The sequence below is a fragment of the Rhipicephalus microplus genome, chromosome 1 (genome assembly GCF_043290135.1).
Source record: "Rhipicephalus microplus isolate Deutch F79 chromosome 1, USDA_Rmic, whole genome shotgun sequence".
Classification (NCBI taxonomy): Eukaryota; Metazoa; Arthropoda; class Arachnida; order Ixodida; family Ixodidae; genus Rhipicephalus; species Rhipicephalus microplus.
This window is the reverse complement of record NC_134700.1, coordinates 242,729,322-242,750,172: the sequence shown is the minus strand read 5'-3', so window position 1 is coordinate 242,750,172 and position 20,851 is coordinate 242,729,322. Positions and strand designations below refer to the sequence as shown.

At 45.0% G+C, this 20,851-nt stretch overlaps 2 protein-coding genes across 2 annotated transcripts in view; one reads left to right on the top strand and one right to left on the bottom strand.

Annotated features, from left to right (window-relative positions):
* LOC119184798 (run domain Beclin-1-interacting and cysteine-rich domain-containing protein-like) overlaps nt 1-15,288 on the bottom strand; it is a 45,672-nt gene extending 30,384 nt beyond the window's left edge. Inside the window, exons 1-4 of the mRNA XM_075891689.1 lie at nt 15,042-15,288; nt 10,084-10,196; nt 8,906-9,070; nt 7,822-7,951 (exon numbers count right to left, since the gene is read on the bottom strand). Of these exons, the coding sequence (XP_075747804.1) occupies nt 7,822-7,951; nt 8,906-9,070; nt 10,084-10,196; nt 15,042-15,153 (520 nt within the window). The 5' untranslated portion in view covers nt 15,154-15,288. The remainder of the gene's footprint in view (nt 1-7,821; nt 7,952-8,905; nt 9,071-10,083; nt 10,197-15,041) is intronic.
* A 308-nt stretch (nt 15,289-15,596) lies between these two features.
* LOC142813683 (ATP synthase subunit C lysine N-methyltransferase-like) lies at nt 15,597-16,529 on the top strand. The gene has a single exon (XM_075891692.1). The coding sequence runs from the start codon at nt 15,745-15,747 to the stop codon at nt 16,333-16,335; it is 591 nt and encodes a 196-aa protein (XP_075747807.1). The 5' UTR covers nt 15,597-15,744; the 3' UTR covers nt 16,336-16,529.
* Nucleotides 16,530-20,851: the final 4,322 nt, after the last annotated feature.

The following is a 20,851-nucleotide window of genomic DNA, read 5'->3' as shown; positions in this document are numbered from 1 at the left end:
GTTTGACATCATGATTGTGTATAGGTCTGGGCGCAAGCACGAAGATGCCGACGCACTTTCTCGAGCACCCGTGGGACATCCTGATATGGACTCGGAATATGCTGATGGTTTTCTCGGAGCCCTCAGTGATTCTGACTTTATGTCTAGACAGAGAGCCGATCAGGAATTGCGCCCTATTATTGATTCCTTAGAAGGCCGAAATTCTCACACTCCTCGGCGCATCGCTCGCGAATTGTCATCCTTTTGTCTAAGGAGGGGCATTCTTTACAAGAAAAATGCTCGAGGTAGCAACAAAGCCTTCCTCCTCGTTGTACCAGCCGACATGCGGGATGACATCCTCCTCGCGTGCCATGACGAGCCCACGTCGGGACACTTGGGCTACTCGCGGACTCTCGCCAGAGTGCGCCAGCAGTACTATTGGCCACGACTTTCGACCAGTGTACACCGCTACGTGCAAGGCTGCCGCGAGTGCCAGCGTCGCAAGACGCCACCCGTGAAACCTGCGGGCCTTCTCCACCCTATTACACCACCACGGACACCTTTCGACCTCGTGGGAATGGACCTTCTAGGACCCTTCCCTTTGTCGGCCACTGGTAACAAATGGATTATAGTGGCAACCGATTACTTGACCCGGTATGCTGAGACAAAGGCATTACCCCGCGGCACGGCGTCTGAAGTGGCGAAGTTCTTCGTGCAGCACATCGTCCTCCGGCACGGCGCGCCGTCATGTGTGATTACGGATAGAGGAACATCATTTACGGCACAAATGCTAGAGGACATTTTCAGACTGAGCTGCACGAGTCACCGAAAAACAACGGCTTACCACCCACAAAGTAATGGACTGACGGAAAGGCTCAACAAGACCATAGCGGACATGCTGTCAATGTACGTGGACGTGCAGCACAAAACCTGGGACGATATCCTCCCATACGTCACGTTCGCATACAATACGGCAATGCAGGAAACAACCCGATTTTCACCTTTCCACCTTGTTTATGGACGCAACGTACAAACGATGCTTGACGCTATGCTGCCGTACGATAATAGCGATGCTCTTTCTCCAGAAGCCGAGCAATACACGCAGTACGCCGAAGAGGCTCGTCAACTGGCTCGCGTGAACATCGGTCACCAACAAGACGCAGATGCACGACGTTACAACCTTCGCCGTCGAAACGTCGCATACCACCCGGGTGAACGAGTGTGGGTGTGGACTCCTGTCCGACGACCAGGCTTGTCTGAAAAGCTTCTGAGCCGTTATTTCGGACCATACAAGGTTATCCGACGTGTGAGTGACCTTACATACGAAGTACTTCCGGACGGCACAGTGTCGTCACGTCGACAACATCGGCCCGAAACTGTGCATGTCGTACGACTCAAGCCGTACTACACACAATAGTCTCTGTGCTTGCGAGTTACTTCGCAAACGTGACAGTGATCTCATGTGGTGTTTTTTTTTTTTTCTTGACTCTTCCACTGGTGCTGTTGTGTTCGCGCATGGTCCAAGTGCTTGTGCGCCCTCTTTGTTTTCCCTGGCACTCACTTTGTCATTCTCTGCGTCAACGCGTGTTCTAATTATGGGTTTTTTTTTTTTCTTCTTCTTTTTATTTAGAAGCATCGAGTCGATGCTTTTTAAAAGGGGGGACTAATAATGCCGCATGAATTCGCGTGGTTTTCGTGTGGAAGAGGACGAAGAGGTTGGGATTGAGCCGCTTTTTAATGCCGCATGAATTCGCGTGGTTTTCGTGTGGAAGAGGACGAAGAGGTTGGGTTGGAGCAGTTTTTCTTTTTGTCCTAGCTTGACGAGCAGTTCTGCGGAAGGTTTCCTTGAGTGAGACAAGATTGGTGACAATATTATTCACAAGTCACTGCTTGCCCAGCTCTGGCTGCACTTGAGAACAGCACTCTACCACTATTCAAGCCCCTCTTTGTATTTACATAGGATGGAACAGGTAGTGTATAAAAAAGACAGCACATAGAGCAGGCATCACAGCTTTTTTTTCAGTGATAAATAAGATCTCAGGCATGCATAAAGTTGTGCAGAGAAGATATGGGGGCTCGTGCGTATGAAATGAAACATGCAAAAAATGTTTGTTAAACGCTCCCATAAAGCAGTCTATGAAATCCCGCTCGTGCAGTCATTGCTACATTGGCCAAACTGGCCAGCGTGTACATTGTCACCTCAGAGGACCCTGCCTCTGAAGGGTTCTGTTCGCAGCTACCCTGCCGTGCACAGCTCTACGTATGGTTGTCCCACTGCATCTGATCAACCCACGAAAAGTGTGTATGTGTCAAGCAGCTCCCAGCATAGTACTAGTTTTTGTATTGTATAATACAAAAACGAACTTTCGTTTAGAACGAACAATATCCGCGTGACTGTAAAAACATACATTGGTTCAATGGCACAAACTTGCACTTACAATGAACTTCTCCGAGCGCTGCTGATCGGTTACAGCGAACGGAGTTAGGGATCTGTCGACTTCCTGGGAAAACCATTTCGCCCACCGATCAGGCATCGGCCAGGTGCCCATACATTCTTATTGTTAAACGCCAACCCTGCCTCCGCGCCCCTCTAGTTGCCGCTCTCCCCGACCGCTTCTGTTATGCACCCCTCTGTCCTTTGTCCCCGCTACTCTTGAGCACCCCGCATCGCCAGACAAGGCCCGTGTTTTCACACTGCCACCGATCTTTCAAAGACCAGTCGGCCATCTACCTTGTTTTTGATCGCTGGTACTGTCGTTGATGTTGCCAGCCTGGAGTGACCAGACAATTTTCCAACATCGTCGGCCACCAACTGTATCCGATAGTCTGCGTCTAGTACCGACTCTGATAACTTGCGATTCGTTTCGTGTTTAGGACTTCGTGTTTCGTGTTTAGGACTTCGTGTTTAAACGAAACACGAGATATCGAAGTTCGTGAGCCCGTGCAAACCCGTCGGCGCAACAAAAGGATTATTTGACCCCGGCCGCCGATTCTTTAAACACCACTGCGCACACCGATTCAGGCGGTCATGCACTCTTTCCAAGTTTTTCTACGTGCGAGTTTCGCTGACCTTTCAAGCAAGCTACCCAACCTGCCTCCTTCCCATGTGTTTTGGTTTTCAAGGTCGCCCTCCCGCCGCATCCTCCCCTCTCTTTATCACAACTCCTTGCCCTTCTCTCGCAAGTCTGCTCTCCTCTCTTGATCACATCCCCTTTGCCCGTCTCCACCGCTCCGCGACGCCACGCTAGCTCGAATTAGTTTTGTTTTCCGACTGGAAACGGGCCCAGAGCTATTCCACGCGTTTTGGCATGTGTGTCACGTGTGCGCGTCTTGCTCGCTCTTGGCGTGCGTGTGTGGTGATGATGGCCGACGGGAGGACTAGCACGCTTTTTTCTGCCGCTCAACAAAACGTCAAAAGTGTGACCGCTTGGCTTGAGCATAATCCGCGCGTTAGGTGCCGCGTTGCGAAGCGCTTGCTCATAGCTGTTGACCACCTGGCAGCCAACTTGCTGCTTCAGGAGTCCCGGTATTTAGCTGTGGAGATGGTGAATATTTCGTGGGCGGTAGTGATGGCTACATGCGAGCAAAACTGTTTTTGCGAGGCCGACTTCGTCGCGGTCGGGCCCGATGCCAAGCCTGAAGCTTCCGAACAGGACCACTGCGGCGGCGAATTGTGGCAGCGCGTTGTCGACTCCAACCTGGGAGAACGGGTGGGACATCTGTTGCGATGGTTTAATTACGGCCGATGATGATGCCGACACTGCGGAACTGTGCACGGATTAGGGCATTGTGAATGAAGTACGTGGCGAGAGCGATTTGGAGGACTCGATTTGTGAGAACGACGAAACTTTGGAGTCAGTGCCTCATGCAGCTTTTGCTACGAGCCTCGGCAAACGAGCACCGTTTTAAATGAACTCGAGACTGCCCTTATCGCTTCTGCTCTTCAAAACACGTGCATCGCGGGCTTTTTGGGGCAAAAAAGTTTGTTTTTTCACTCGCAACTTTTTTAAAAGCTGAGTTTCATTTACTATGAACTTCGGGATACACAGCAAACGGATGACGCGTCACGCTCAGGTTCGTTATTAGCGGGCTCGACTGTATGACAAAGGGGTGTTTAAGAGAAGTGAGGTTGGTATAAAATGAGATTAAGAAATCGAGAAAAAGAAGACATAGAAGAAGAAAAAAGGAACAAAAAACATGAAAGGATGATTCAGAAAAATGAAGAATGAACTCTTGCTGCATTCGCCAGGTAGTGGCACCTGCTTGACAGCTCTGCGGAATGGAAGGTAAAGCTTTAGGACATGGATTTAATGTAAAAATAGTAAGTTGATTGATGGTATTCAATGATCTCAATGATCAGGCAGTGTCCATACAGGGCTAAGATATACCGTGCGAAAGCGAATTTAAGTACCTCAGAGTATGCGTAAATGAGGGCGACCGGTACAAGGAGATAAGAGGCAAAATCCTCAGCAAAAGGGAAAGAGGAATGCTGGAATAATGAAGAACAGAGCATCGTGAGAATACAATAGGGAGAAGGTCGTTCAAAGTCTGTGAAAAAGTGTGATGGTTCTGGGGCTTACATTTACGAACTCAGTGGTGTGCATGAAGTGAGAGCAGAGATGCAATCGGAAATAAATGTGAATCAAATAACTGTGATGTGCCCTGCGTTGGGTGCTCATGGGAAGGTGCTCATGGAAAGATGACCAATGAGGCTGGGAAGGGCGACATCAGGTGGACAAGTTTTGGGGCGAGAGAAGCTCTGGGCGAAATGTTCAAAGAGAGGCTAAGGACTGTGAAAAAGAGCAGATGGGCAGAGAAGGTGTTGCATTATTTGTACAGCAAGAGCGTTGACACACAGATAAAGAGAACTGGAAGGCTCGCCAGCAAATATACAGCTGTGAGCAACAATATATTGCCCACAGTCATATATGTACTAGTGGGCCGCCGACTTGGTAATGTAGGGCAGGGTTACCCCTCCTAGTTGAAAAATTAACATGCAAAATTAACACAATAATTGTGTCTAGACATGTAATATACAGTCGAACCCACTCATAAATCTCGGATATAATGATGTATCGGTTACAACAACCATATTTCGGTGCACTGACAATTTTCCTATGCTACCTATTGCAACTGTGTCCACATATAGCGAACATTTTTCATAGCCTTCTGCTTTTGCAACGAACACTTCCGACATGGTCAAGGTCCAGATGGTCAAGGTGGTCCAGATGGGCATGGTGGCTCCCCAGGTCCTACAGATTATTCAAAAAGTCAAAGACCTCAAAAATCACTCATTGGTCTGGTTTCCTGCGCACCTTGGAACCATTGAGGGTGCCTCGCTCAATCCCAACGAGGAGGCGCACTCGGCTGCACGAGGTTTGACTGACCGTGTGCCGGGTAACGCGTCATCTCCTGGGCGACCTGAGCCTCTCTGCTCGTACAACGAGATATGCAAGCACCACTATCTGTCAAGAAGACTGCTGCCTCTACCACACTCCTCGCTATGCAGGGCCCAAGCTGTTACTCTCCGACTGCTACAAACAAACACTTACCCGAGCCCTGCGGCACTGCACACAATGTACCCTGAACGGTTTCCAAGCCCGGACTGCCCCCTGTGTGGTGGTTATGCGGACTTCGAGCATGTACTGTGGGGCTGCGCCTCTGCCGGTCCCCCTTTCACCCAAGAGGAAATGAAGCGACTCATTAAGGCCCAGGACCAGACCTCTTAAATCCTGGCCGTCCAGAGGGCCCGCGCGAGGGCCGTCAGGTTTAACCTGATGGTCCCCGAGTGGGCATAGCCAGGTTACGCTGAGTTTACTCGCGTCTATTGTGGACCGAATAAAGTTGTTTCACTCACTCATGGTCAAGGTAAAAATATGGCACATGCTAAGCAAAAAAAGAAAGGTTAAAACAGGCATTCTAAAGCATGTATTAGGCGTGCACCCTTGCGTGCTCGCTCCACTGCAGTTTACTCATGAAGATATCTAAACTGCAGCAAGCACAGCACGTGAATTTCGAACGCTAAGTCGCTCGCTTTAAAGCCATTTTTTCACTACCAGAACAGAAACAAGGAAAAAAAAAAAAAAGAGAAAGAAATAGGAGGTAGCATGAAAACCTGCGGTCGGCTTTCGCCCAGCGAACATTTTCTGACGTCACTCTCGGCATCTATGAGTGCGCTGACAATTAACGAAAAAATGGCTTCGCATGCAAGAAGCTATAAATACTAGAAGCAATAACTTTTACTCCCATAAATGCTCCCTGTGGCGCTCCACTCACCGACACCAAATGTGTCGCAAAAGGTGTTCCACCTTTTGGTAACAGCAGAGACCGGTTGGTCAATGATACTGACTTCCGCATGATTGCGACAGTGTTTTAACAGACAAGTATCAGAAAAGAATGAAGGCGAGATGGCAGGTGGGGATGACATGCCATTTTGACTCATTTCCGATAACCTTATAACATTCATCTGCAAATAATTAGGCTGTGCGGTACAAGCACGTCATGTTGCTGTTTGCAAGTTCGCTGCCGCGGCATCGTGCTAGACCGCTTGCGTGTTGCTTGCAAAATGCTTGTCTCCGCCATGTTGAACGAACGGGTAGCTCGCCGCACCTGAGCATGATAAAGACTGAAGTATGCACGAAAAACGCATGAACATGTGCATACATTAGACCAGTAGTTCTCATATTTCGGTCCGCGGACCCCTTAGGTCCGCGAAGCCATTTCTAAGATCCGCAAAACCCCCACCCGCTTTTTTTACATTTTAAATATTTTACCTATCCAACTCTGTTTGAGACTATGCCATGTATTGATGAACTGTCCGAAATGATGGGGGCACGTTTGTTTGATGCTTTTGATAGCAACAAAAGCCACCTGTTTCATCCTCTAGTTCTGTTAATTTACCTACATATCCCCCTTCCCTCTGCTCCAAGGGGTCCCCCATCACTTCCACCAGTTCACAAGGGGTCCCAGACACATCCATGGCTGAGAACCACTGCATTAGACTGCTAACGACTTGGCATGCCACAGCGAGAGCAGAGTAAGTGATGTACGTGCTGCATGACTACCCAGGAATGATCGGTTTCACGTGGTGGATTCGCGCTTCAGTGGGACGGGACGAGTTCATTGCGAACGTGGTTTAATTCATTCGTGAGCAAGTGGGTGTCACTTAACATGCGAAAAGACCTAACTTGTAAATGGAGCGGTTGGTAGCACCTCTTAATAAAATAACTTAAAAAAAGAGAACTGTATGGCCACTACATAGAGATTTTTATGGGCGAGCCCATATACAATGAACTAAAGACATAACGACTAGTTATCGCGACCTTTTCAAGTTATTGTGGCCTCTCCCGCTTACACTCTCTCAGTAACCATGTGATGGCGTCAGGGAATAAGATTTTGCAGTTGCACAATGAACCCACACATATCTTAGTCGGAACGCGCTGGCACGCGCTAGCATGTTCGGGCCTGCGTAAGTGGCTGTGTAAGAGGCTGTAGCTTCTCATACTTACAATCTCTCAGCAATCACGTGATGGCATCGGAGAATGAGATTCTGCAGAAGCGTGATGAACACATGTGCTCTAACAAGAGTTTGGGATGAAAAAAAGCAACAGAAACTACAGTGAATTCATGGTGCGCTCCACTTGCAAAGAGTATTAACATTGGGTAAGGTGCTTGTGATAAATGGAATTTCAAGTCAACCCATGCGCTGCTTCGCATGCTAATTGTGGTCCCCCTTGGCAGGAGATGGCGTAATTTTTACTTGTGCTGTTTGTTTATATTTGCTGTGAATCATCACTTGTCCAGTTCTCTATACTAACCATGACCTGTGAATGCAAGTCCTACCTTGAAAGCAGGGTGATGAGTAAGCCGAGCTCGGGGGTGACGTGCTTGTGGTGGCCCCGGTGTGAGAATGGCACCACCCACTACTGGGCTGGCCACCTTTATTCAGCTGCTGTTGCTGCTGCAGGGCTTTCTACAAGTGACAACAGAACATGTTTTCACTCAGCCCCTGCCGGCATATGGGCTTTGCTCGGTTTTGACAAAAACCGTTCACTTAAAATGTGCTGTACAACTACAAATCCCAATATTCAACACTACATTTGCACGTACTGAAGCAGCAACTTTTGAAAAGTACAGCCACAATAAGTACAGTAATAAATCAAGACTGAGTGGTTTTATTATTTCAAACAGTCTATAGCAGTGACTATTGCGAACTCTCACTTGAGTAGACTGACAACTAGAAAAAAAACATTCATTGTTCACTATACTGACTATGCATTAGAATATGAAATAGCATACGAAACAGCGTGGTGTCAAAGGTGCGAATTGCAATTCTTGAAACAATGCTCGCACGTCAACATATGCTAAGGGCGTAGCAGTTTGCGTCACTGCTTGTCTGACCTTCAAAAAGGTGATTCATTTTTGTTCGCATTGGTGTTTCTAAAGTGTGACAAGTAACCAGGCTGCCTGTACAGTATTGTTTTATGCACCTCCTCAAGCACAATTTTTCGCTGATACACAAAACCTTGCAGGTTGTTAAATTAAGGTTTATTAGCTGTATTTCATTTATTTATTAATTTTGAATTACCCTCAGGGCCAGAGACATTATAGAGGCATGTTTAATGGCTCTGGTGCGTGGCTAGCGTTAAAACTGAATAATAAGGAAACAAGAAATGATCTTTCGCTATGCTTCACAATTGCTTTACTCTAACATTAATAGCATCCTGCATAATGTAATAAGTCATGTCTGTGTTCTGAGAACTGGCACTTTTTCTTGAGACAAGGCTGAAACGGGCTACATCATATCTGAATGGCACCCACACACTGACCAGGAAATGACCAATTAAGTGGAGGTGCTTCAACTCTTGTGTCACTCAAATATGAAGATACCTTGATGCCATGAGAGCTTTCTCTGACGTAGCCTCACCTCACGAAGGCGCTCCTTCCTCCGAATGCGTATCCGCTGTCGCAACCGAGCAATCTCCTCATCACTCTCATCATCATCGTCCTCAGCCCCATTCAACGCTCGACTGCACCGCATCTGCTCAAACGCCGCGATGAGAGCTTCCGACACGTAGATGTGCGCATTTTCCTGCAAATACATTAGGCTCTGTAAATGGTTCATGCGGTAAAAGGTGCGAGGTAATTTTAACTGCTGAAGTACTAACACGAGAGGATATATTATCAGTGATGTAATAAACATAAAGGTATTTGACACAGCTTCTTGAGTAGCTAAAACCTGACTTTACAGCAACAAATCAGTCTTTTCAGAAAATCAATTCCAAAGTTTCATCATTAAATCTTGCACCTAAATCTCTCCGCATAACATGATAGATTCAAAGTGAGTTTTTCATATTCTGCCTACATTCACTGAACCAAATTTCCTGAAACTTCCTGACCACCTTGGAGAACAATGTACTTCGGTTTTGTCGATTAAGAAATTCATAGGCCCTAGCAGATGCCACCAAATCTATCTCGTCATGGCGAATGATGCGGCAAATTCAAAGTAGCATCGCCACCCGAAATTTCTTTTTCCATCTTTTGTTTTCCCTTATCCCATGTTTTGTGTAGTGAGATTGGTGACACATATCGGTATTGTTAAGGATGGATTTACGAATACAATAAAAAATAGTTTTTCTCTTTAGTGTTATTCATGTAGCCTGCTTCACATCCCTCAAAACAAAGCCCTGCCAATGCCAATGAATGTGGCCAAACTTCCCAAGTGACCACGCAGATGAACTCTCACAGAGAACACGCACTGCTTGCAGTCAGAGCAGAGGAATTGTTAGCTTGGCGTACAGGTGGCGCCCCTACTGAAATGCCCACTGATCTTTCTTAGATAAACCACACTAAATGTTAAATGTATATGCTTCAAACATCTCTTCTTCCGCAAACATGGCCACACTCTAAATTTGGTTTCTGTATTAATGACTCAATGAGTTGTCAAGCAGAAGCTTTGACGACTTTACGAAATCATTTAAAAGTTTTGCAGTGACATCGTTAAGTTGACAGCTGTGAGGGCACCAGGATTTCAATACATACAGAACAGTTCCTGTGGAACAAGTGAAGACGAGGCAAGCACGTATGCAGTCATCCTGCACTCACCCTGTCCAGTTCTCCGCAAGTGTTGAAGTCAGCTGATGACAGAAAACTCGTCAGACTTTGGCCTCTGTGGGGTGTGGGGAAGAAGCATTCTGTGGCAGGTGCCAGTCGACGGCCTGCAAGTGACAATAACATGCTGCTTTGCACGACTACTCTCTCCTACGGGAATCGATCAGTTCTCCTAACCTCTCCCACAATTAGCTTCCAAAACTTTGTTGAGGTTGTGGTACACACAGTCAACTAAAAATGGTCACTTGGCATTGAGACAAATACTCGAAAGCTGTGACAAACACTGCACAACAGCCACTGCCATTGAAGAAACTTTTGAGGAATTGGTTGATTGAAATAGCACAAATAGGGGTAGTACATGCTTTAACACTTTAGAGAATAAACTAATTATTAAACAATTTATAGCAATTAACCTGTATACTATTGGTATTTCACATTACCAATGTATACCAGTTATATGAATTAGGCTTAAATAATATTTGGGTCACAGTTTTTTGCAATAATGCCCATTACCTTGGCCACACTCATTACATGTTTCCTTTTTCATATTCATTTTACCACAAATGAGTTCTCTAAGAAGGTTAGGGTGGAATAAAGGTCATGACAGGATGTTGTACACAGAAGACCATAACAGGTTTATCTGAATGAAAGCTGTGTCATACAGGTCCAAGGTATCCATTCCAGACAAAGCAAAATTTTTAGGAAAAAGCAGTGGAATCTCCGTGGATATTGTGGAATCTTTGGTATGGTGAATCAATGGAATGTTTGTAGACACTCCAAGCTATATGACAAAAGTGTTATAGGTGTAGTATTCATGCTTCAGCTATCCTGTGGATTGGCATATATCTGTCAGATTGGACACCGCATGAATGAGCGGGCCAGAGAACAAGAGCTATCTTTACAAGCCAAAGAGGGAGCACATTCGCGTGTGCACTGCCAAGCACACCAGTGTGGGCCATGGCTGAATTAGATTAGCATTCTGATTGATATGTGGGGTTTAAGTCCCAAAACCACCTTATGCTTATGAGGGACATTGTAGTGGAGGACTTCGGAAATTTTGACCACCCGGGGTTCTTCAACGTGCACCCACATCTGAGCACACAGGCCTACAGCATTTTCGCCTTCATTGAAAATGCAGAGATTAAGGTTCTCGGCAGAAGCGAAGATACAGCAGCGGGGAATTACTGGGGGCTTTTCATAGCAGAAAACTGGGAGGAACTTGTATCAGCGATACATATATCGATTTCTCTCAGCCTAATGAAAAGTCATTTCTTGAAAAGTGTATTGACCGTGATGTATTGCGCGAAGGTGCGTTGCTTGGCACTTTGAGCAGAAAAAAAAGTTTCAACCGTAAGCCTTGATATAACAAACCCGGATATAACTAAATATCACTTATAACAAAGTAACTTGAGAATAGTTCGGCAGTAGATATAGTGCTGGGAATATACCTTCATAACAAATTTATGGATATAATGAACATATTTTGCTGTAAGATGAAACTTTGTTATAAAGAATTTTGAGTGTATATAACCTGCATACCATGTTGTAATAAATAAGTCGAAAGTTAAGGTTCACATTACTTCTTTTCCCTCCTTTTTTTGAAATTGTTTTGTATCAAGTGACCATAGCTTTATGGTCAATACAAAGTATGATTCATTGAACTAACTAGCTCAACAGCAAGTACTTTTGTGTTCCTGAACAATGCCTCTTCGTTTATTCACAAGAAGTTATCATACATTCATACAAACGCAGGATACCTTGGAACATAAAGTGTGCAAATGCCTGCACTTTTACCAAAGCCCCTCTGAAAGGAATGTATGCCAATGCCGCCACTACTTTCCTTTGCTATACTGGCACTCTCTACAATTACTATACTTTTGTACTTTGCTACATGGGTACCCGTTCCCTGTGACATGAATGCATGCTTAGATGCACATGTTTTCCTCGACTGCACTACCTGTTCGAGACCTGGCAGTGAACTGGCCATTCCATGCTTCCTACTGCACTCCTTCACTTATATTTTCACTGTGATGGTATTCAACCAACCAAACTGCTGCACACTCTCAAAGCGTGTGCAGCATAATAACAGCCACCCTTACAGCTCCACCAGCACTTGCACACTATCTAGAAAACGCCCCTAGTATCATCTACACTGAAACCAGTGGCCTTGACCTTGGGGTGGTTCTTCTTCAACCTGAATATACACAGACCAAGAAGCCCATCGCCTTTTCCAGTAGCTGCCTAAGCAAACCAGATGGTTGTTACCCCACTTCAGAACTCAGTGCCTTGCTTCGCAGTGGCCTGGGCCGTTGACATGTTGCATCCTTACATGCAGGCAAAGATTTTATTGTGGTTACTGACGCATTGGCGCTGCACTAGTTCCAAACAAAAAAAACTTAAATGCTGAATTTGCCTGATGGGCCCTAAATATTCAAGATTACTGCTTTATGGTGGTTCACCACATCGGTTTGCGTCATCGATGTCCAAACTGCCTTTTGTGCAACCCTGTTGTGATAAACTGCCCTGTGCTGACATCTGCAGTGCTCAACCTTGAAACTGCACAATCAAATGACACTGATATCTGCGACAGTGTGCAGCGCTTCTCCGGTGATACCAAAACAATTAGGTGCAGCCTAGAGCAGCTCTCATGGTGTCCTTTATCACTGACACACGGGAAGTGAATTTCGCGTAACAGTGACCCCACCATAGTCAATACCTTTCATGAGTCATGATGCCCCCTTCTGCTGTCCACCTAGCCAGCAGAACACCTAGGCTCCAATCAAAAAAAGTTTGAGGATCTGGCATTCCTGATGATGTCTACTATTAAAATGAGTGTACAAGCTATTAAGGAGTGTACAAAACACAGGACCGAGTGCCGAAATCACCATCTAGTGGAGAACCATCTGCTGTTGAGAGAATCGCACTGACAGAATTCGTCAAAGGAATACTTTTGACAGCAGACAGCTCACCACTAGACGGTACAATTGGCAAAACTATAAGGTCAGCAATGGTTCATATACTTTTGCTCACAAGTGTATGCATCTGCACTATTTGTCAAGCTTCCAAAGAAGTCATCATCCCACATCTTGTGCCCTTGCAACCAATCATGCCTCCCAACGAATTACTCGATGCAGTGGGCGTTGATCACAAGGGCCCATTTTTTGGCAGCAAGTTTTTTATCAACAGAATGGACAAAAAAAGTAAGCGGGTAGAAATACACACCATTCCTGAAGAAGCGTCAGATTTGTGACCTTTATTAACAAGTCCCTTACATACAAGCATGGCACGCCGAAGTTGTCGATTACCGACCAAGGCACGGCATTCATGTTCTGTGCCTTTAAAACATTCCTGTCGAGGTATGAAATACACCCCATGCCAGAGCTTCCTCTCAACTTCCACAGACAAACTGGCTTGTAGAGTGCACCAACTACACCATAAAACACATATTTTTATTCTACGTCTCTACCACACACAACTGGGATGACATTGCTGCTGCGGTTTTCACTAAGCACGTGAGCGAGTTGGTAAATTTACATGAGAAGGATGGGAAGGCTGAGCGAGAAACCAGAACCACTCAAAGCAAGTTGCCCTATTCCCTGTAACTTCCTTTTTGCAGCACTTATTCACAAAACTCTTGCGGCAACTGTTTACACGTACAAATGTGTAGTTATTTCTCCATCAGAAATTTTGAACTGCAAGGTTGTTTACTGGCCCTTTGATCCTTTTGCATGACAAAGCAAAATGTCTATTTTCAATAAACCCCGTTGAAAGTTCAGCACTGCGCGTGCCACTTGTTTTGCTCATCTTGTGTATAGAGTGCTGTTTTATATTTATATCATGGAAGGGCAGCCTTGACTGCTCCCACTGTGGGGGCGGTTGCTGCAGTACGCTATGTGTAGCTTCAGCAGCCACCTAATGTCATGGTGCTGTCTACTTTGGCAAATGATCCTGAAAAGTGTGGTGAAGTGCACTGTCTAGCTTTTCAGAAACTGATTTTTTAATCATGATGTGCGGGTTCCAGAAATGTTGGGTGGCCGCCGTCACAATTCGCCTGATAAGCATCAACTTCAGCAGATGAAGTGTCCTGTCGTGTCGCATTTTGCACAGGTTAACTGCCCTCAGCAGCTTTGCGAGGCATGGATGGCACTTGAAAGAGCGCTGTGTATTTGGAATGTAAGGTCTGACTTGCCATAAGAGATAACCTCTTTCTATTTCCTGTGGAAGTGTACAGAGTGTTATATGTCTGGTTAATATTTCCCAAGTTTTTACGTTTGATTTCTGAGAACAGTGTACCTGTACAATATTGTCACCTTTCCATCGAGCCAGGAGCTGACCATCAGTTAAATTCATGATCTGACACAGCGCCCTCGACATTGTCCGATTTACGGAGCGCCGTGACAGCGATAGGTTTATTCACAAGAGCCACAAGTTTCGCTAGTCTAACTACCACTAGAAGGTACCAGTGGCCATCTCGGTGGCCTTGTAGCCACTACCGATAATCTCAGGCTCAAGGAATGGCGAAAATTTTCGGGCTTTTTTTTTTTTTAAACAGTTAAGAATTGCAGAACATTAACCGACATCTGGCCGGCCTAAGTGTCGGCAACTGTTCAGCTTTGCACTGTTCCCTGCTTGAGCTATTCCTGCTTGGGCAAATATATGTTTTGAATATGCTCTTTGAAACCACTGCCATCCATTCATAAAACGTACTTCACCTTTCTGAATGAAGACAGAACAGTGTAAGGTGCTTCAAAGAAATTACAATGCAAATTTGTCAACAAAAAATCGAGAAAAAAACCTTATGGCTGGCATGCATTACACCAAACGAAAAACGGGCTTTCCCAAACGACAGTAGATATGTGCTGACGAGACTTTTGTGCAAATTTAGTTTGGAAGATAATGTCACTCGATGATATGCCACCCGAGAGAAGATAAAGCAAGAACACACGCCCTACCTTCGTCCAAAAAGCTCCTGCGTACACCGGTGGTCAGCTGGTCCGAAGTGGCGGAGGTGCGCAGCTGGCCCACCGATCGCGAACGAACGTGATGAGCTCGCGACGCAGTCATGCCTCTCGTCAATTCGCCCAAAATCTGTCCACCTCCATTCGCTCCAGCCGAGTTGCATGTGGAACAACAAGAGTGCACCTGCGGGAAAACTGCACGCCCCCCGTCACCACAAGAGCTAAGGTAGAGACCGGAAACCGTAACCTCTCACAGCAGAACAAAACGGCGGCGTACTGAATTGCAACAGCGCGAGGAGAGACGGCACTACAGTTACTATCATACCATTAAACGAAATATTTTCATGGTTTTCGTCTGTCGGGAAGGCAGGAAGGAATAGTTCGTCCATAAAGCGTCCACAAACCAACAAAAACTAATGTGTGTGTGTGTGCGTTTGTCTAATGATGATGATAGCCAGTGCGCCGCCGCTCTCCCATTTTTGTGCTACAGCCGAAGGTTGTTTCTGGGTTTCCGTTCTCTTAAGTGGTAGGTAATGTCTGGCACTACAGTCCTACAGGTGTTCTCTGGTCCTACAGACTACAGCTGAAAAGGTACAGCGGGTGCTGTGCATTCTTTCTGATGCTGCCACAGACATTTACAATCAACTAAAGCGGAAAGTACAGTTCCCGCTCTCGGAAGTGATCTCTGAGCCTTGGAATGGAACCGCCGGCGAAGCGTGAGCTGCTCGGGAAGGTGGCAATCGCAGTTACCGGATGCAGTGCCGTGGGCATCCTCGCAGTCGCTGCGCCTTTTTTGTCGCCTGCGCTGCGCAAAATCTGCCTGCCGTACGTGCCGGCGACCGACACTCAGGTGCGCAACGTGGTGTCTCTGCTGCAGCGACGGCCCCGATGCTCGGCCGTGGTCGACCTGGGAAGCGGCGACGGCCGCATCGTCCTCGCCGCCGCCAGACTGGGCTTCGCACGTTGCGTTGGCGTGGAGCTCAACCCGTGGCTCGTCGCCTACTCGAGGCTGCGAGCGCTGCGAACGACGAGCGCGCGCTTTGTGCGAGCCGACCTGTGGCACTTGGACCTTACGCCGTTCGACAACGTAGTCATCTTCGGCGTCCAGCAGATGATGGCCCCGCTAGAACGAAAGCTTGTGCATCAGCTCAAGCCTGGTAGTTGGGTGCTGGCATGCAGGTTTCCTTTGCCCACGCTCCCGCCAGATGAAACTTACGGCACTGGTGTCGACACGGTCTGGCTTTACAGCGTGAAGAGTGCAGCAGCACATCTCGTCGACAGATCGTAGTGTTTGGCCGTCGCTTGTTTGTGGCTCTGGCACATACCCACTTGGTGAATTGGCCAAGAAAACTTGTAGCCTATGGATATTACTGAACTTGTTCTTTTCTTGTGGTTCACACCCACTGTGGGGGATTGACCAAGGATTGAGTGGTCTCATAAAATCTTATGGAATCTTATAGATTAAATACATCACAAACTTTATATGAAGTTTTATGTGACAAACAAGAGATGACGGAGACAAGGTGCCCTACTCCACGTTGTCCTTTTCTTTTTGCATTTACCTGCATTTCTACTTTAACATCACTATTGCAGTTGTGAAAGATAGGCTGAAAGACAAAGTGAATATTTGTTTTGCCACTCAGCTAAACCTTTACAATGAGTTAATCATGGGCAACACTATCCAGGACTTCAATATAATCTTGGAATATTAAATCGGCTTATAGTTAACTGCAATAATGTCAACTATAGTGCACAAATGTATCATAGTGAAAAGCACTTTTCAAAATCCTTGTGAAATTGAGAGTTCTAAGAATTTATTCAAGCCAGGTTCCCTGAACATGTTCTGCACACCCACGCCAGGGGATTGATTCAATTAATGAGTTACTGTTTTCTTTCTTTTTCATAAATTTACAGCACAATGATCTTGAGAAGACTGTGTGGTGACATAAAGAAAGGTCACTTGGGCTGATGTCCAGTCATATAAAAATTCTGCTAATAATAAAAAGCGAAAATTAGGTATTTGTTGCATAATAGCCTTGAAAAAATGACCAAGAAATGGATTGGGGACGTTTTCAGGGCCAGAAAAAGTCAGTTTCGATCAACTTGGCCAAAAGACAAGAGGTGCTATTCCATGATCGTGATTGGTCCAAGGGGTTGCTACGACTTCTCCGATTGGCTTAAAATACAGTCAATACAGACTCTGATAGCGTTTAGTAATAAAGTTTGTGATTCACTTTTGCAACGAGCACAGTAACCGAAGGGGCACTTATGAAAGTAGTCAGTGAAGTGTCCAGCAATGGCCGTTTACATAGTTCAGCAAAACTATTTCTGGACCTTTTTAATGGGTTAAAGTTCTCAAGAAATGCACCTCATGTAAAAGCTTTTTATTAGAGCGTCAGATAAGTCTGTGGCGAGCATTTTTCTAGAGTCTTTGCCTTGTGATCTAAATGAACTAAGCTTCTTTTCATCTATGAAGGTAAAACTTTATTGCCCAAAGAAAAGTCCTGAAAGAGACACTCAAGAGAAATGATTCGATTTAGATTAATAAATTGTGTGCTAAGAACTCCAATGTTGTTAATTCCACCATCATAGGTTTATTTATGGAGGAGAAAATCAACTTCAAGGTTTCAATTCGAAATTTCTGTGCCAAAATCATCACAAATTTCAAAGTATATTTGTCGTATTTTGGCATCATTGGCTCAACAGAATTTCTTCAATCTTGGTATGTTGAGCCCATGGCTCCCTTGGAGGACACCATACTTCATTTTTACTTATTAGGAGCTACGTAGCATAGAGTTGACTTAGTGGGCAAGTCAAAATATGCAACGTAACTGAAAATGGCGAGGACGCTTCAATGTGGCATCACCATCCACGTTATCCTTTGGCGTGTTATTTTTTTTGCTTACTAAGCATCTCGCTGCAACAGCAGCAATGGAAGTGCTGCTCGAAACTGCCCCAAAAGCGAAATGCTGCTCCATGCTACTCCAAAGTGCAATATTTCCTAGTAATGCTCCAAACCTGCTCTGAAAGGATGTTGGCAAACTAAAAAGAATGAAGTTGAACCATGGGACGATTTCATGAGCCTAAGCGAAACCAAAAGCAAGCTACTCAGTGCTACTCAGTGGCGCAAATCCAGAAAAATCTCAAGGGGTGACACATATCAGACCATGGTGTCCGATTCATATTTTTAATATGGGTTGTATTTTTATTTGTATGAGAATTAAATCATGCTGTCAAATAAAATTAAAAAAAAACAGGGTTTGAGCTCGAGCAATTTCATTGTTTTATATAATCTTTTTTTTTTCACCTTGTTTTTATTTCTATAGTTCACACAGCTGAGGGACGTTTAACAGAGAAAAGATAAAAAGCCTTTTAAACAGTTGATTACGCTATACATAACTCCTAACACAATTATATCACGTGCTAAAGCTAAATCTCAAGTAGAACACTTGCAAGGGGTGTCCTCCCCAGCCTAACAACAGAAAAGCCCGAAACCCCCCCCCCCCCCCCCTCCAACCCATGATTTACACCAACTATACTGCTTGAACACTAGCTGCATACTAGTGTACGGTGTGTTTAATAATAAATATAAATATTTTAAGGCTGCTTCAAAGCACCATTTTTTCTGCTCCAGAATCTACTCCAAAAAGCAAAATGTCACTTCCATCACTGCAAGAGTGGTGTTTTTGGTATCATGAAAGAGTAGTTCACTAATATGAGAAAAATCATTTTGCTCATTAGTATTCCTTGAAAGACACTTCAATGGCTGCTTTCATAAGTGCCTCATCAATTACTGTGTTAACTGCAAAGGTGAATCATGTAAACTTTCTTAGTAGACGCTATCAGAGTCTGTATTGATGGCATTTTAAGCCAATCAGAGAAGTTGTAGCAGTCCTTTATATTGTTGGGCACCTTTATGCATTTGTCAGCGAGAGGAACAGGTAAAGAAAAGGCAGGTAGGTTAACAAGGTTGTACGTAGTTTGCTACCCTGAAATGAGGGAGAGGAAAAGGGGAGGAAAAGAGAGAAAGCAAGAAAGGAAGGAGTGATGCGTGCTCATACATGTCACGCGTTCTCCATGCATACATATTCACAACTGGGGAGTGTGTGACACCAGCAAGTTCGCAATGCAGTAGAAGCCTGTGCATTTCAATTAGTTTGCCAAATAATAAAAATCTCTATCAGCATAATATACTGGACAAGTTTTTAGTTGGTTGGGAATGCGTGAAACATGGGCACAAATGTGTGTAGTCCATCATGCAGTGGGAGGATCAGTACATTGTGTGGTACCACAGGAACAGTGAGCTAGCTCTCTGTAAACTGAAACATGGTAGGGATCAGACAGTGCACCAGATCAGTTACAACTGTGGATGTGCCATGAGAAATAAGCATGAAGTATGAAACAGATTTTGAGCAACCTTGATAATGCATTGAATTATGAGCTGATGCCGAATTGTGTGAAGCATTATTTCAGACCTGTTTACATGATTGGTGTTAGATAAAAAAGATACAGAATTTTCAGTTTATTCCAGGCAGATTTAGATCATTAATCACAAGGACTTCATTTTTCCTCATATATGGATATGAACCTTTAACATTAGCAAGTATTTGAGGGTTGATTTGATTGATATGTGGGGTTTAACGTCTCAAAACCACTATATGATTATGAGAGACGCCATAGTGGAGGGCTCCGGAAATTTCGACCACCTGTGGTTCTTTAACGTGCACCCAAATCTGAGCACACGGGCCTACATCATCTCCACCTTCATCAGAGTATCTGAAAGTGAGTCTGGCGGTCTGTACAATACTTATAAAGTGAGAAAGTTCAAAGTGACTTCGCAAAGTTACTTTAAAAGAATGGTGTTATCAAGTTTCTGTGTGGCTTGTACGTTCTTTGTTGAAAACACTTTTTATTGCTACAGGAGGCATTATATACACTCGAAGATAAATGTTATTTTCTCTAAATTTCATGTCACCCAATTTATGCTAACTAGTTTCCATTTCTGGGCATGGAGTCGGGCACCGACATCACTGCGAGAGAACATGTGGGTTCACAAAGCTGTGAGCGCGCAGTGCTGCAGTGTCTGTTATCACGCACACAAGCAACTGTGCAGGTGCCTTCAACACTCATGAAAATTTTCTAAGAGAAAATATTAGCAAGTACGTAATTGTGGTTAACACAGAGACATTTCTTAAGTACTGGGTTATCGGTCAACGGTATCGGCATGTTGTGACGCTTTGTGCAGCCACAGTACTGGGTTATTGGACAACGGTATCGGCATGTTGTGACGCTTTGTGCAGCCACATAAGACCAAACATGGCTGAAAGATTGCCTTGAAGACAAGTTCACCTCTAGATTGATGAAGAGTCTACTTGTCGAAACGTTGGCTTGCGCATACAAACACTGTAGACAGGTTTTTCTCATCACAATTATAAGTGTGTTTTTGTTTTCGTGGAGCGACTGTGGTGGAAAAATGTTTTAAAAGTCAACGCATTCAAGCCTATGCTGCTGCTGAGAATTTACACCAACAGAAAAAAGAGAATAAGTTTGGTTTCTGCAACAGCAATTCTCTGCTTCTCTTGTTCATCTAAGTGCCACCAGGTGGCCCCTCTTTCTTATATGCAGATTCTCACGTTTACGGCTATGGCAACCCGCTATGCTAATGCAAAGAAAGTGTGCAAATGAATTAAACGTCTCGTGTCTTTGCAGGTTTACATGAAGATAATCACATCATGCGAGTGTCGTCTTTAAAGACCAGGAACAGATCACACGTGAAGTTGTAGAAGCAGACTTGATTTATAAGC

Coding starts and splice junctions, on each gene's coding strand:
- LOC142813683 (XM_075891692.1), top strand. CDS start 15,745: ATGGAACCGCCGGCGAAGCGTGAGCTGCTCGGGAAGGTGGCAATCGCA.